The sequence below is a fragment of the Schistosoma mansoni genome, chromosome 4 (genome assembly GCF_000237925.1).
Source record: "Schistosoma mansoni strain Puerto Rico chromosome 4, complete genome".
Classification (NCBI taxonomy): Eukaryota; Metazoa; Platyhelminthes; class Trematoda; order Strigeidida; family Schistosomatidae; genus Schistosoma; species Schistosoma mansoni.
In genome coordinates this window covers 7,089,190-7,104,591 of record NC_031498.1, presented here as the reverse complement: position 1 = coordinate 7,104,591, position 15,402 = coordinate 7,089,190, and the positions used below count along the sequence as shown (strand labels likewise).

At 29.3% G+C, this 15,402-nt stretch overlaps 1 protein-coding gene across 1 annotated transcript in view; it reads left to right on the top strand.

Annotated features, from left to right (window-relative positions):
• Positions 1-10,724, top strand: part of Smp_126870 (putative nk-6 homeobox protein) — a gene marked incomplete at both ends in the record, with an annotated part of 44,758 nt that extends 34,034 nt beyond the window's left edge. Inside the window, one exon of the mRNA XM_018796681.1 lies at positions 10,683-10,724. Coding sequence (XP_018651799.1) covers positions 10,683-10,724 — 42 coding nt within the window. The remainder of the gene's footprint in view (positions 1-10,682) is intronic.
• Positions 10,725-15,402: the final 4,678 nt, after the last annotated feature.

Here is a 15,402-nt window from a genome sequence, read left to right as displayed (position 1 = left end):
TCCCAATTACTACCAATAACAATTGTCCTATCAATACTATTAGAGATAATTTTGAAGTAAATAATAATAATAATAATATATCTATGGGAGTCGATTACACAAATACTCAGAAAATATCATCAACTTCAATTAATTTGAATAAAGATAGTAATTCTTGCAAGCAAGCACAATTAAATGATCTAAATTTATTAAACTTAATGTCTAAATCACTTGAACATCAGCAGGAATGGTTTCAGAAATATAACCAATCCAATCCACTTAATATATCACCTACCCAAATGATTAATCCACAACATTCTTCCTTTCTTAATGCATATGGTTTGAATCTGTTAAACTCTTCCTGTAATGATAACCAAGACGGAATATCTCATACTTCAACTATAAGTCAATCAACAAGTAATAATAAAAGAACTTACTCCCTTAATAATGATGATTTTTCTCTAGGATCATCTACATCAAAAGGATTTAGTATTCCCAAAGTGAACGAAATATCATCCTTACATCATCCCTCTACGTTTAATGAAGAAAATCTGAATATGAAATATGATTTAAAATATTATGCCACTCCAAATTTTCACAACCATTTAACTACATCTATGAATAATGACAAAAGAAATTTTAATCAAAATAAACATCAGAAAACATCACTTTCTGAAGATTTATTCTCTTCAAAAAACACATGAGCATTTCAATCACCATTAATACAGCCATTAATATTAAAGTTTAATCGGTTGAGAAAATCTTTCATAATTTGGAATTTCTAAGATAACGGTTTTCCCGTTATATCATAATAAAAGTGATTCAAAAAAGTACCCTAACACTTCAAATGAATACAACTTAAGTCATCAATCATGTATAGAATTAATATTATTATTATTTTTATCATTATTATTATTATTATCATCATCAATGATTGTATTGCTCTTCTCCATTTTGATGGTCTATTCAATGAATTTAAATTCATCAATCAAATACATAATCATTATTTCTTTCTTAATTTAATGGTAACAGCTTATGGTAAACAAATATAGAAATTATGAAAATATGAAATATAATATACATATATTTTCTTTTCAATTATGTTACATCTTTTTAAAAAAAATAGTAAACATACTACTTCTAATACTAATTTCATCATTAGTAGTATTTTAAAAAAGAAATTAAGAATTGAAATAACTACTATATTACAATTATACTAAAACTTTATTATATTCAATCATTCTATTTTAAAGTACACATCAGTAAACTTATTTGATTAACATACATAAATATTTGTTTAATTAAAACAAAAATTTAAAATTTGTAAAGAAAAAAATATTTTACTGTTTCATTTGAAATTTATTTCACACTTGCAAAATGTATAATGAAATAGAATATTGAATGATCAAATGTTTGTTCATAAATAGGTCAACAACAACAATGACAACAACAAATATTTAGGTTTCAAAAGATGCTTCTTTTAAAGTGAAACAATATTTAAATAAAATGTAAAACATCCATTGTGTATATTTTCTTTTCTTTTTTTCTGTTGTTGTTGCTTTTAGGTGCAATCAGTATGTAATTAGAAATATTCCCATATTATATATATTTTAAGATAAAAATGTGTTTTTCTTGTATCTATCTATTCATATTGATGATTTTTATGAAAAAAATTGGAATGTATAGACGTTCACTTTCATAAAGTGACTTTATAAAAATGAAACCTGTTGTTTGTTGTTCGGAGAATATTCTCTAGGTTGACCATAAATTAATCGTTTAAACGAAGATCCAGTAGATATCCAACTGCAACGTCATCAATCTTCCTGCACTTTAGTCTCTTTAGTCATATCAGAAGTAAATCGTTCTTGTGAAAAGATCATTTTTGAAGAAAGCCGAAATATCAACTGATATCATTTCCTTTCTAGATTGTAGAATGAACAAAATCGAAAGAATCACAACAGCCGTGACTTCTAATCTGTTTTCTGACCAGTTTTAGAAATCCAACCAACTATTTGAAAATTATTCGGTAGGGAGAGTCATTGCTATTCATTCTCAAACAAAGGGGAAAACTTTTCATTTTATCTTTGGTATGCCATACAATTATGAAGTAGAATAACTCGATGGTCTTAAATGTCCGAAAAAGTCCCCGTTGGTGATTTTCTTGTCTTTAATCTTTTATTGAAATTCCGTAAACTTGTATTCAATTTTATTGGTTGTATTTTTATCCCTAGAGAAATTATCAACATCTATCAGTTTACAGATTAATTTGCCTGTAAGTACGTCAAAATATAGAATAATTATGCCAAACCCTTAAATGAATAGAAGCATCAGTAAATCATCACTTCCTAAAGTATCATCAACATTCGTGTTCCCTTGATAGAAGCCATTGCGTAGTTGAGTTGTGTCAATATATTGATAGTGACAACTGATAAAGATTGATTTAAGTCACTTGAAATTTTTTTCAAAGACTGAGGTGAAGTAGCTTGTTTGCTTGGTGAGAATTTCCAATTGGGTATTTATGTGGAGTTGTTCAATTTCTATCTGTCTCAAAACATTGAATCAGTCGACATTTCTTGCATTTGAGAGGTCAACGATGGAATATCAGAGTAGTTGTACATATATTTTTCAAGCACTTAGGAAAAAAAGGTATTTGACATCGTCTGTTTTTATTATACGAAACACAGTCATTCAGTTTTCTGCAAATGAGCAATATGAGAATGGCTTTAAAGGTTATCCACAGATAATTTTTAGTTAAATTCAACCTTCTGACGAAAATGTTTAGAGAGTTCAAAATATGGATTGAAAGACTTTAAAAACAACATTTATATTGCAGTAATAACAGAAAGCTAAATTAGAACAACAAATACAAGGAAATAATATTATTTTCAATTTGATTCTCATCAAGCTTTACTCTAATATACAATAATATCTATATGCACATATGAAATTATCGAACTAATCAAGTCAGTTTATGAGTCAGTGATAATAATGGAAGATAACAGTATAAGACATTACATAAACTTTTATTTCCGCTACATGGATTATACTTTGATAATCGTTTATGAGAGCATTGAAAAAAAGGAACTCTTAGAACTATTTAACAATAAACACTCAGCAATCGAATTTAAATGTGAAGACGAACTTGAAAGTAAGATACATTTCCTCGACGTTGTGTTAAACAGAAAAGGAAGTGGATCTATCAGTAGAAGTGTGCATAGAAAAAGTTGGTCTTCAAGTCAATACACACATTTCTCGAACCTTGTACACATTCATTATAGAAGAAACCTGGTTAGATATCTTGCAAGTAGATTGAGAAAGATACGTTAAGACGACACTGTAAACAACGAACTAGAGCGTATTTATGATACGTTGATTGGAATAGGTTATCCAGGAAGGTTTTCTGAAGAAACAATTGCATGTAATGAACAGAAAAATAGTGAAATCGGCTGTTAGTCAGAAACCTCTGTTCCTGAGGCTACAATTTAATGGAGATATGTCTGGTAATATTCTATGAGATAGACTGGCCAGAGGAATGAAGACAGTATTTCATGCAGCTGACCTCTGTCTATCGTTCTCCAACCGACCTATTGGAATTCATCAACTAAAGGACGTTACCTGGTTTTGCCGCCTTTATGTATATCTACTAATTCAGTTGCTCCTGTGAAGAAAACTTTATTCGGCGCACAACCAGACGACTGAGCCAATGAGTTAGTAAATACCTCCCTTTGTGGTTACGGAAGAGTATCATCAAAACAATGTACCGCTCTGTTCTATCACACTTCATCGATAGTGGTCATTTAGCAGAGGGATATAGGTCATTCAAAGTGATTTATCACATTCCTACTAGTTTCCTTTATGGGGTTAGATTTCATCCCTTAGACATAGCAGAAGTAATTGGAATTCGAGTTAACCACCTAAGTCTTCATATTCATAAGAAATTTATCGAAAGGGGTTTTGTGGTGATTTTAGTAATTTTATAGTTGAATTCATGAGCCAATTGAAGCTAGACCACCATGGAAAACCTCGTGGATGAGCACTGCTGAGGAGTCCCACAATAGAAAGAAACGGCCGTCCAGTGTCTCCAGATTTTCCATGGTGGTCTAGCTTAAAGTGACTCATGAATTCAATCATAAGAAATTTGTTCGAATTAACCTTAATAAAAGATTCTATTTATGATTTTTCGTACTCCTTGTTCATTCATTTCCTTCAGCCACCATTTTTTCTTTTTTAAATCCACGCTTCATTGTTCTATTATCTAAGCACATCTTATTACGAAATCTTATCATTTTTAATGAATGTTATTTTAGTGTCTACATTTTTCAAGCCATTGACCTATTTCTTATTATGAAACATTGACTCACGCCTTGGTTATTCTTATCAAAACAAGTACACCTGTCATCACACTATCAATTTGTACTTTTTACTTATCATGTTTGTTTATGTAATCTATTTCACTGTTATCACTGACTCATAAACTGACTTGATTGGTTTGATAATTTCATATATGCATATAGATATTATTTTATATTAGAGTAAAGCTTGATGAGAATCAAATTGGAAAGAATATTATTCGCTTATATATGTTGTTCTAATTCACAAAATGGGAATTTTCAATATTAAGCAGCCAAATGTTTACACTAGCTCTTTTGAATGAAAGACTGAAGTAGTATTAACAATGATTAGACAACGAAAGCCGTCTTTACTCTTTCATGAAGAAACCACTGTCATTAATCACTTTCTAACTGATTTCTTTACAAAGAAAGTGGGGTAAATCCCTCTCTGCCATAGTAAAATAAAATAACTGTAGTGATGGAATTTCAGTTGTTACACACTTTTTTTTAACTATAAATTAACACTCATCCATTCTCTCAATTCTCCCATTTTATCTCACGATCTCTAATCATGAATGATGACACGAAACCTTAATGTAGAATGAATTCGTTTTATTTCCAAAATTATGTTACTCCTGTATTTTCGCATTGGTCAAACAAGTCGCATGTTACCCATGACTTTTCTTAGAGCTAGTAAAATGAATAATGTAAATGTATAATTGATGCTTGGGGTTTAAAGACACATCATCAATTGCCATTTCTGAAATTATATAAGAGGGATTTTTAACAGATCTCAGCAGTTAAAAGTGGATTTACGTGATCCGAAAACACTAGTCAAATTTAATTAGGTAATTATTAATCTAATAAATGTTTTGTGGAGGACTGTAATCACTTGGAGAACTACTAAAAATCCATAAATGATAAGGAGTTAATTCATTTTGTTTAGAACTCTCTAACAGTTCTATACACCGTGAATCGGCCACAGCTGAAAAAACCAATGGACTCCGATTTAACATCCTAAAGAAACCAATGTTAACTTCGAGAACTAAACATTGTGAGTTTAAATATAAGCTTTTTACCATAGATGATAAATGATAACATGACAAATACAAAGATGAAACAACTGCTCATCCTTGTGTGATTTTTGATTAATAGTCATCAACCAATATTATTTCTTCACAAAAACTCTCTCGGAACAGAGTCTATTATGGTATATCAGTAAGAGATAATCCATAATCAATAGTTATTTCTTAATAATTATGATTGGCAAAGATTTTGTCTTGATAGAACACATTCAAATAATCGTCGAACAGAACAAAATATTATCATTATCACAAAATAAATCCATATCATTTTTTAGAAATTAGTTCATATCGAATAATGTAAGAAATACCTATTTACAGGAGTTATAAAAATGTTTTGCGAATAATAATTAACCTAATTGCATTCAGATAGTGAAATATAATGAAAAAAAACGCAACCACCTCAATCTACTGAACAAACAATTTGCATAATCATATGAAAATAATATGAAATTAATTCGATCATATGAGTACACTTATACTATTTATAAATCTGCCTTTATTAGATACCTTCATATATATATACTCCAAGGATATGATTGTAATGTTACACGCAATCAAAACTTATTCAATGTTTATGAACACTTATTGATCATGTAGTGAAGTGTGAGAAGTATACAAATATTCAATGTAATTAATTATTCAACATATATATTTAGTTGAATTAATCGTCTTTACTTATCTTTATGTAATAATGAAGCAATAACAAAAAAAATCAACCTAAGTGTTATTGTTTAGTTTTTTTTTGAAGGGTCACCTACAAGATTTTATATTCATGAATTGGAGTTATAGTTACTTCATACTAGGTCTAATAAGTAATAAACATGATTATGTGGTTTATTTTTTTTATATATACCTATATTGAGAAAAATGAATAAATAATTAATATCTAATTAATTTTATTCTGTTTATATGCATAATGACTTCATATAATTATAATATATATACATATATGTCTCCTTGAGAAGAGTAGCTGACTTCTGTTAATTTATACAATTTGTCTGTGAAGACAAAATAACAATTGGAATTTGTACACAGATAAAGTTGGTCTAACTTTTAGTCGTTAATCATTTATTAAGAAAAATAGGAATTCAAACAGTCTTACTTAGACAGGAATGGTGTAAAAAAAACTAGGTTATAAAGAAATTTTGATAGTTGAGATCATGATTCGATTGAAGCTAGACCACCATGGAAAACCTGTAAGAACTGAACGGCCGTTTCGTCCTATTATCGAACTCCTCAGCAGTACTAACCCACGATCCCGCCTCGCGAGATTCGAACCCAGGACCTACCAGTTTCGCGCGCGAGCGCTTAACCACTAGACCACTGAGCTGAGCGACATCCAACGGTGTTAGTGTCTAAATTCAATCGACCTACGAAATTGAGCGACACATCCACCAATGTCTTCAGTGAGTTACTATCTCAAAACAGACCTGGTTGAACTCCACTGGTTACTGCTTCTCACTAGAACTCCAGAGCCAGTCACTAGTGAGCATATGTTGATTATTTTCTGAAGTGGTTTTGTGAATATTATTGTAATTTTGATAGTTGAGATCATGAATCAATTGAAGGTAGACCACCATGGAAAACCTGATTCATGATCTCAACTATCAAAATTACAATAATATCCACAAAATCCCTTCAGATTATAAAGAAATGTTATTCTGTAAGATTCAGTAATTGTATTTATTAATAATTACCGCATTTCTACTTTAGAACATTTGCACATAACTAGTTTTGTATTATATAACTATGATGGATACTTTTTGAGATTATTTCACAACGGAACTTGGAAGAATGAATGTGTCAAAGTTGAATGTTTTAATAGCTTCCATCAACATTAATTTAGTTTTTTGTCTAACATGGTAACGGATAACTCACATCAACCAGTGAATAAAATTGGTAATTATGTATTTTTCAAATAAATTTATATCCACTATTTAATTCAGTCATCCCTAGCTTACTCATAAATGAAACAACAGATTGTTGATTCACCTCAGCTTAACAAGTGAAGTTCCTTTTCTTCAGTTCAATGGCCAATGTTCATATGTAAAATTAATTTAGACAAAACATTCCAAAGCAAACTTTAAAAATCATCCGATCTGAAGTAATTTGCTAACCTCAATAATGACAAGAATTATTATATGTATTCTCTTCAAGGATATCAACAAAAATTGTTGACAATTAATGACAAAGCTAAATATCATTCGCCTAAACCATGTTGTCTTCTACTTATCTTTGTATTCAAAACACAGACGAGTTTTTATTTACTTCTGAATAATGTCAGGTTACTCAAAGTTAACAATCAAAACATGCTGACAGAAGCTTTATATACAATAATATTTGATGAACAGCATAGCCTGTGCATTAATAAATATCTTATTGTGCAACCAGACATTTCTTCTCAAAGTAAACTCTCTGGTAGAACAAAGACAATATTTCAAAGGGAATACTACTTGTTTTCATGAAGTAATTTGTTTACACATCACTTTTAGTACTTTTAGTAAAATTGTGCAAACTGCTTTAGAAACCGTACTACTTTATATTCTCACTATCAGTGAATTTCGTTTTTGTATATATTCTTACGATATTCATATGACGTAACACGAATACAAAGAATTTTTTTATCATTAGTGAACAAATGTGAACTAAAAAGCCGATTCACGTGATCATCTTCGAAATCTCCTAGTTTTAATTACAATGTCTATTTTTTTTCCAATTCCCAAAATGCCTAGCAATTCAAGACTAATAATAACGGACTACTATTGTTTGATTATTTAAAATTATTTTCATTGTATTGTAACGACAAAAAAAACTGGTACTGTTTTTATAAACTGTGAATTGCCTAATATCAGCAAAAACACAGAAATAATAAGTGAGGATTGAAGATCAAAAATCAAGAACTTGTGTAAAACATTGATTTTTAAATACTTTATTTACACAGATGGATAGTCAGATCTTGATAAACTAAGCTTGATACTAACTTATAAATAACTTTCTAGATAAACATAGATTTAAGAATTTATAAAATTAACCAATTTTAACCACCAGATATAACTGATATAGTGAAGAAGAATTGTAGCTCAGGTAGATGATTTTGATGGAGTTTTGTTCTCTGAGTTGGATGGTTTGGTCATGGAGCTTTCATCGTCCCTCTGAACGACATCATCAGCACAAACTTCGGAAAGAAGTGAAGTAATCGAATTCCTCTACATGTGATTCACAGCTTGTCCTGTACACCTCGATGTTGATCGGTTCTTGTTGACCTTAAATCTGTCATTTTCTACTTCTTCGTTTTGGTTGTATAACAATTCGTTTTTAAAGTGTAACTCAATGTTATAAAAGACTGGAAAAAGAAATTAATTCCATAAGTCCATAAATCAACTAAATACTTGCTTGTCATAGATTTAAATATTTCAGAGAATTTTTTAAAATTATCTAAGCTGTTCCAAATTTTTATATTTGATCAAAAATCATCATTTCCTTCATTAAAATTTCAATAAAAATACTAATCATTCTTAAATAGAGTGAAGCTTTGATAAAATTTCAACTTAGATTTTAATTACAAAACTATTAAAGTCTATTTCTGTTATACAGTTAAAGGCAATAAAAAAAGCACTATATGAACAAAATTTATCCTAATTTTATCCTTTTTTTAAAAAAAATTTGTCATTCATTTAAATAGGTTCAACATAACATTTTAACCTACGATACCAATCCCTTAAAGATTTCATACTGAGTTTAATAATAACCATGTAATATAAATGTGGATAATTACTTAGAACATTCAGAATTTGAGAATTAAATAACCATAAACTATATTGTGTTCTGACTTTATTTTTGTGAATAAACTCTATATTATGGTTAGTAACTAATATTCACTATGAGAGTTAAATCATTTAATTAATCATTAATCAATAATAAAAACTGATGTAAATTTGAATTCTTGACCGTTTGATTGCCAAATCAATTTAATCTTATTTAATTTATATATAATCTATGTATAACAATAAAGATATTAATTACTTGACCATTCTTAACGATGAAATTGTATAATTAAAATATGAATAAAAAGTTTTTAATAATACCGGTTCATTAATATTAGGAAAGTATCATGTAGATTTAAATTAGGCTAAAAATGATTCAACTATTATTTAATAGTAATTTATAGTATGTGAATTATAAAATATACTTTATTCACATTCATATTATTATCATCATCATCATTAATTTGATTAACCGACAATTTTTATTACTATTACAAGTTATAATAATACTAGTATTAATAATAATAATAATAGTAGTAGTAGTAACATTGATTGTAAATGGAGTATATGCTTACGTAGACGTTCATTGCTATGATTCTAATGATTATAGTACTGATTACGATAATGATAGTGAATTATGGTTTTTTTTATCTAAACAATACAGAATCATATCATTCCTTAAATAAGTAATAATGTACGTAATTTATTGACGATAATGATAAACATTAACAATGGTAGTAATAGTAGTAGTAGTAAATATAGTCAGGCATTCAATAAAATGGACTAAATGTGATATTTTTTATTTAATAAAAAATAATGACAAAATATTTAAGAGATATAATTAACCTTGAATAAACACTTATAACATATCAGAAGAGGGTTTTGTGGAGATTTTAGTAATTTTATATAGTTGAGATTGTGATTTGATTTAAGCTAGACTACCAGGGAAAACCTGGAAGCACTAGACCGCCGTTTCGCCCTATTGTGGGACTCTTCAGAAGCGAGCATCCACGATCCCGCCTCGCCAGATTCTAACCCAGGATCTACCAGTCTCGCGCCAGAACACTTAACCGATAAACCACTGAGCCGGCATTTGACGGTGTTAATGTCTAACTTCAACCAATCCACGAAATTGAGCAACCATTCACCAATGTCTTCAGTGAGTTGATATCTTTCAACAGACCTGGTTGAACTCCATTGGTTATCGCTTCTCACTAGAACTCCAGGGAATACCTCATGGAGCCAGTCACTAGTGCGCTGGTGGGTTCGAATCTCGCGAGGTGTGATCGTGGATGCGCACTGCTGAGGAGTCCCACAATAGGATGAAACGTTTGTCCAGTGCTTCCAGGTCTTACATGGTGGTCTAGCTTCAATTGACTCACGATCTCAACTATATAAAGTTATAACCTATATTAATCAGTAATAAAATTGTTGATATTATTTTTCGATAATTAACTTAGTCCTATTGATTTAATAGGATTATTTTCTTCTTTGATCAATTTTATTTGAATGATTATTTCTAGCGAGAATCTGTTAAAGAGATACCAAGTTATCATGTTGATTAATAATAAATATCAATTCTTTCATGAAAGAATAATCGCGCTAACTTTTTTTGAATTCAACATTTCCTCACTGACCTTTACTGCTATTTGATTGGTTATTACAAGTTTTAGTTTATTAAATTTTATTATGTATTGTAAGCTTATGTTTTGCTACTGTGTTTATAGAATTGCTCCACTTCAAATTCGTCCTTTTGAATACTAATTTTTCCTCCTGATCACCTAACTTCTTCTGGTCTTTGATTACTTTGTAAATCATTGTCGAAGTTCTGTGAGTCAGTACCCGGTTCATCGAATTCGTATTTGATCCCTATCGTATTAGAAGAACCTTAATCATTCCTAATTACAAATTACCAAAGGCCGCTTGTAAAGTCAGACAGGACTAAAAGTGACATTTTTAGACTTAAAGTTCCTCACTGATTAACTACTTTTTATTTAAGTTCTGCAACCAGTGTTCTGATATGACTATGACATCGAATCTCATGATTTAGTTTTAGTAAGAAAAGAAAGTAGAAGGATTTGTTTCTAACATGTTGTGGGTCAAAATAAAATGTTATTCAGAATAAATAACTTTGGCCCTGTTAACAATTTTAGGAAAAGAGAGAATTTAAATTCATTTAGTATTGTTTGTTTGAATCTTCCCATCGATGTGTTAGGACTGCAACTGGTCAGTCTCTAATTGGCATATGTGCATACTGAGCGTATTGCCTCAATATAGCCTTAATTCACAAGCATGGTAAGCAGAGATGGATAGTGGCTAGCAGTGGAATCCAGGACGCGCGTTTCGTCCTATTTGGGACTCGTCGGCTGGATGTACTGCATCTCAGAGTTGATGTTTACTCTGGGACTCGAACCCAGTACCCTCGCTTCAAACGCCATCGCGTTATCCACTCGGCCACTGAGTCCTGATAGCCAGTTTCTTGTGCGATGGGGTGAAGTTTATATTTGGGACAAAACGCGCGTCCTGGATTCCACTGCTAGCCACTATCCATCTCTGCTTACCAAAGAGAGAATTTATTTGTAAAGTAATTTAGTATAACATTATTTTGAGAACTTTACAAATACTTAACAGAACATAATGAAAAATCAAATGGTTTAAATATCAATAAACGTATGTCAATGAAAAACTTAGTAATAAAAGTTGAAATGAATGAATTATGGTGCACATAATAATAAATTCTTATTTCCATAACATCTATTTCTCTTGTATCTCGAATAGGCAAAAACGCTCGACCTGGATTCCACTGCTAACCATCTCTGCTTAAAATACTTGTAACCTAACAGGAATATCAAAGTAACCTGCACTGAATGTACATATGCTAAAGGAGATTGATTAATTGCAGTCCTAAACATCAGTGGGAATATTAAAACAACAAATAAACAAATTATTTTCAGTTTTCCAACCAAAGATACTAACCCGTACCTGCTATATATATGTATCGGCCAATCACCGATTCGATAAAAAATTATAAATTGAATTATTGATATTGAGCTATGATGTAGATCATTGAAAATTAAAGCCAAAATAGTCCCGTTTAGTTACGGAAAATAACTGTTAGCAATCCAGTTCCCGTAATACTTCTTTAAGTACCTCCAAATTTTGTCATCTAAATTTTCAATTTAGTTATATATCACTAGTTTAGAATAACGCTATTTATTGTATGAAAATATTATTTTTCCCTTAATTATTCACATTTTTGATAAGAAAAAACATGTCAAATAACTGAACAGTCAGTTTTCAAACCACATCAGATTTTCTCTAGACGTAACCTATGAAGCAATGTTACAAAACAATGGAAGTGAGCTCGCTAACATTATCACATCATATTCCTTAGGCTTTGCAGTAATAATGAAGAGCTATTTATAGATATAAATACTTAGAAGTACATTCATCATATTCCCAACTTAAAGCTAATCAAATATATTGTTTACAAAGATAAATGATTACAAATTTTTTGTCTATGTCTGATTGTTTATGAACGGCAAATAACTTTTTAGGAGATTAAGTCGAATTAGTATTAATGAAACAACATACTCCTTTATTTCTTCATATACTTTTCATTATACAATGAATATACTACATAAATAATAGTTACCAAAAGCCATGACTACTGAATTTAGCTATCAACTTGAAAGATAACACTCACTTTACTGGTCTAACGTGAGTGAAAATAGATCATAATGAAGTGATGGAGAATATTTTCAGTTCAAATCCATTCCTTTAAAGTTGTTGAGTTGCCTACAATGTATAGTTTAATTGTCGAGCTCTTATTGTCATTATCCTTGAAATCATCTGTGCTAACTTCATTTACTGATGAAACTATTTCTTATTCTACCAATTTGAAATTGATATGTTCTGGTAGCCTAATTTAAGATAAGTGGAATATATGCAAAAAGCTTATTACTAAGTGAAGTAAACATGGATGATATTGGCCGAGAAAGATAATGAAAGCTTCACAATTATAACAACTATATCAAACTTCGGGTAGAAGTCTACCCGGAAGTTTGTGCTGATGATGTCGTTCAGAAGGACAATGAAAGCTCCACGACCAAACCATCCAGTTCAGAGAACAAAACTCCATCAAAATCATCCATCTAAGCTACAAATCTTCTCCATCAACTGAAAACTATATCAAGCAACTCAACAATCCCAAGAGACGATACTCTTTACTATTATTTCAAATTCTTCATTTTATTCATTAAAAAAAGCGTTTCACAATCATTAAAAATGATGAATAACACATAAAATAAAACTTTTAATCTATTAACAGTTAACAATCTTAATAATTTTCTCATTATAAAACACAATGAAAATTATCTTAAAAATAAAATAAAAAATAAAAATGGTGAAAATTTCAACTACTTAATAATGAGAAAATGTGATCATTTTACAAACAAAAAATAAATAATTTTAAAGTGTAACTCAATCGTAAATCAAAACGGACTATTTCAAATAAATAAATAAACAAACATAGATAGGTAGACAAACAGACAGACAGATAGATAGATAAACATATGTATTACTTTTAAACATTTAAACTGTTTTTAGCTTACTTACATTGACTGTTGTATTTTGTGTGTAAACAATATAAATTAATTTCTTTTTAATCATTTTAAATTGTGCACTAAAAATGGAATCAAATTACATTTGAATAAAGATAAATAAATTAGAGTTAACTCATTTTCATAGTCATATGTTGATAATACTAGCAACATGAATCTATCCAAGTTATTTATAGATGTAAAATTATATATATATATATATATATATATATATATATTGTATATATCCGAAATATAAGTTGAAAGAATAACAATATTGATAACGACTGTAACATTGTTAATATTGAAAACTTTAATGATAAAAGTTATATTATTGAATACTTATCCTTTATCCGCCCCCCCACCCTATTCTTATTAACACTTTATAAAGTTTCGTTATCCATTTATTACATATTGCACATTTTACTGAAATTTTAGATACTAACAGCTGGTGAGTAAAATATTAATTAGTAATTTAAAAATTTTGTTATGTCCCATGTTTTAGAAAATGATTCATTTTGAAATTGAAGTAATAGAGTTTACATATAAAACCATAGTAATATTTACTAATATACATATAGTGAAGTTAAGGTTTCTATTGATGTTATATTGATAACTGTTCAGGGTATATAAATTACATGTGATGTTTGATACTTGGATTTTAGTATGTTTGACAATGATTTCATAAAAAATTGAAATCAAGATCACTACAACTTTCAGGAAAAATCTAAGAAAATCTCAAAGACAAATTATGTTCCTAAATAGTCTCAAAATAATGAGTTTAAATTGAAAAAATGTAATTTTTGGATACGATACTTAACTGTATGAAAGTGAGCCTCAGGTTTTTCGTCTCATTAGGGTTATGGAAATTCATTTACGTGGTTAGTCCTACTTTCAGAAGTTTGAAAATGTGAAAACATAGCTGGTGCTAAACTTTTCATCAGGAATATAATTTTAATGATACATTTTTTCCAGTATAACAGTTTATTTTAATGTGTTTTTCGATAACGATATTTACTATCAAAACTCAAAACACATCAAGCTACAACATATTTGGAATGTTTACCAAATGACTTATGTATAAGGATCACACTAATAAACGATATAAAATAGATGTATCTTGCTATTGCGCTTAAATTGAAAATAATTAAACATTTCACTGGCTTTGAAAATGTAGAATATTTTGTCGCATAATAGTTTTTCTTTGGAATAGTTAACATGAATGTTAAGCATTTTTTAGATTTAAGTCTCTCCAAGCTTTCCATTGAATTTATTACACTGTCTATGTCACTATACTATATTAATTTACTTCACATGTGAGCTTATTCCTTGGATGATGAGAAAAAAAGAAAGCTTTATGCTTAAACAAATACCAAGAAGAAGTTAAGTATCAAATTACTATCAAACTAAGGGATGAAATTAATTGAATCTGGGTTTAGAAAACTTCATATATTTCTTTATTTATTCACATTAACACTATCTGGCATATTTTAAACATATTTAACTTTTTTATTCAACTATCATCAGTCATTCAGAAGTAAACGTGAAATAAAATCACAAATAATAACTTTCAATATTTCAGTAGGCAAACTGTTTATTATCAGAAGGGGTTTTTGTGGAGATTTAGTATTTTTTCATAGTT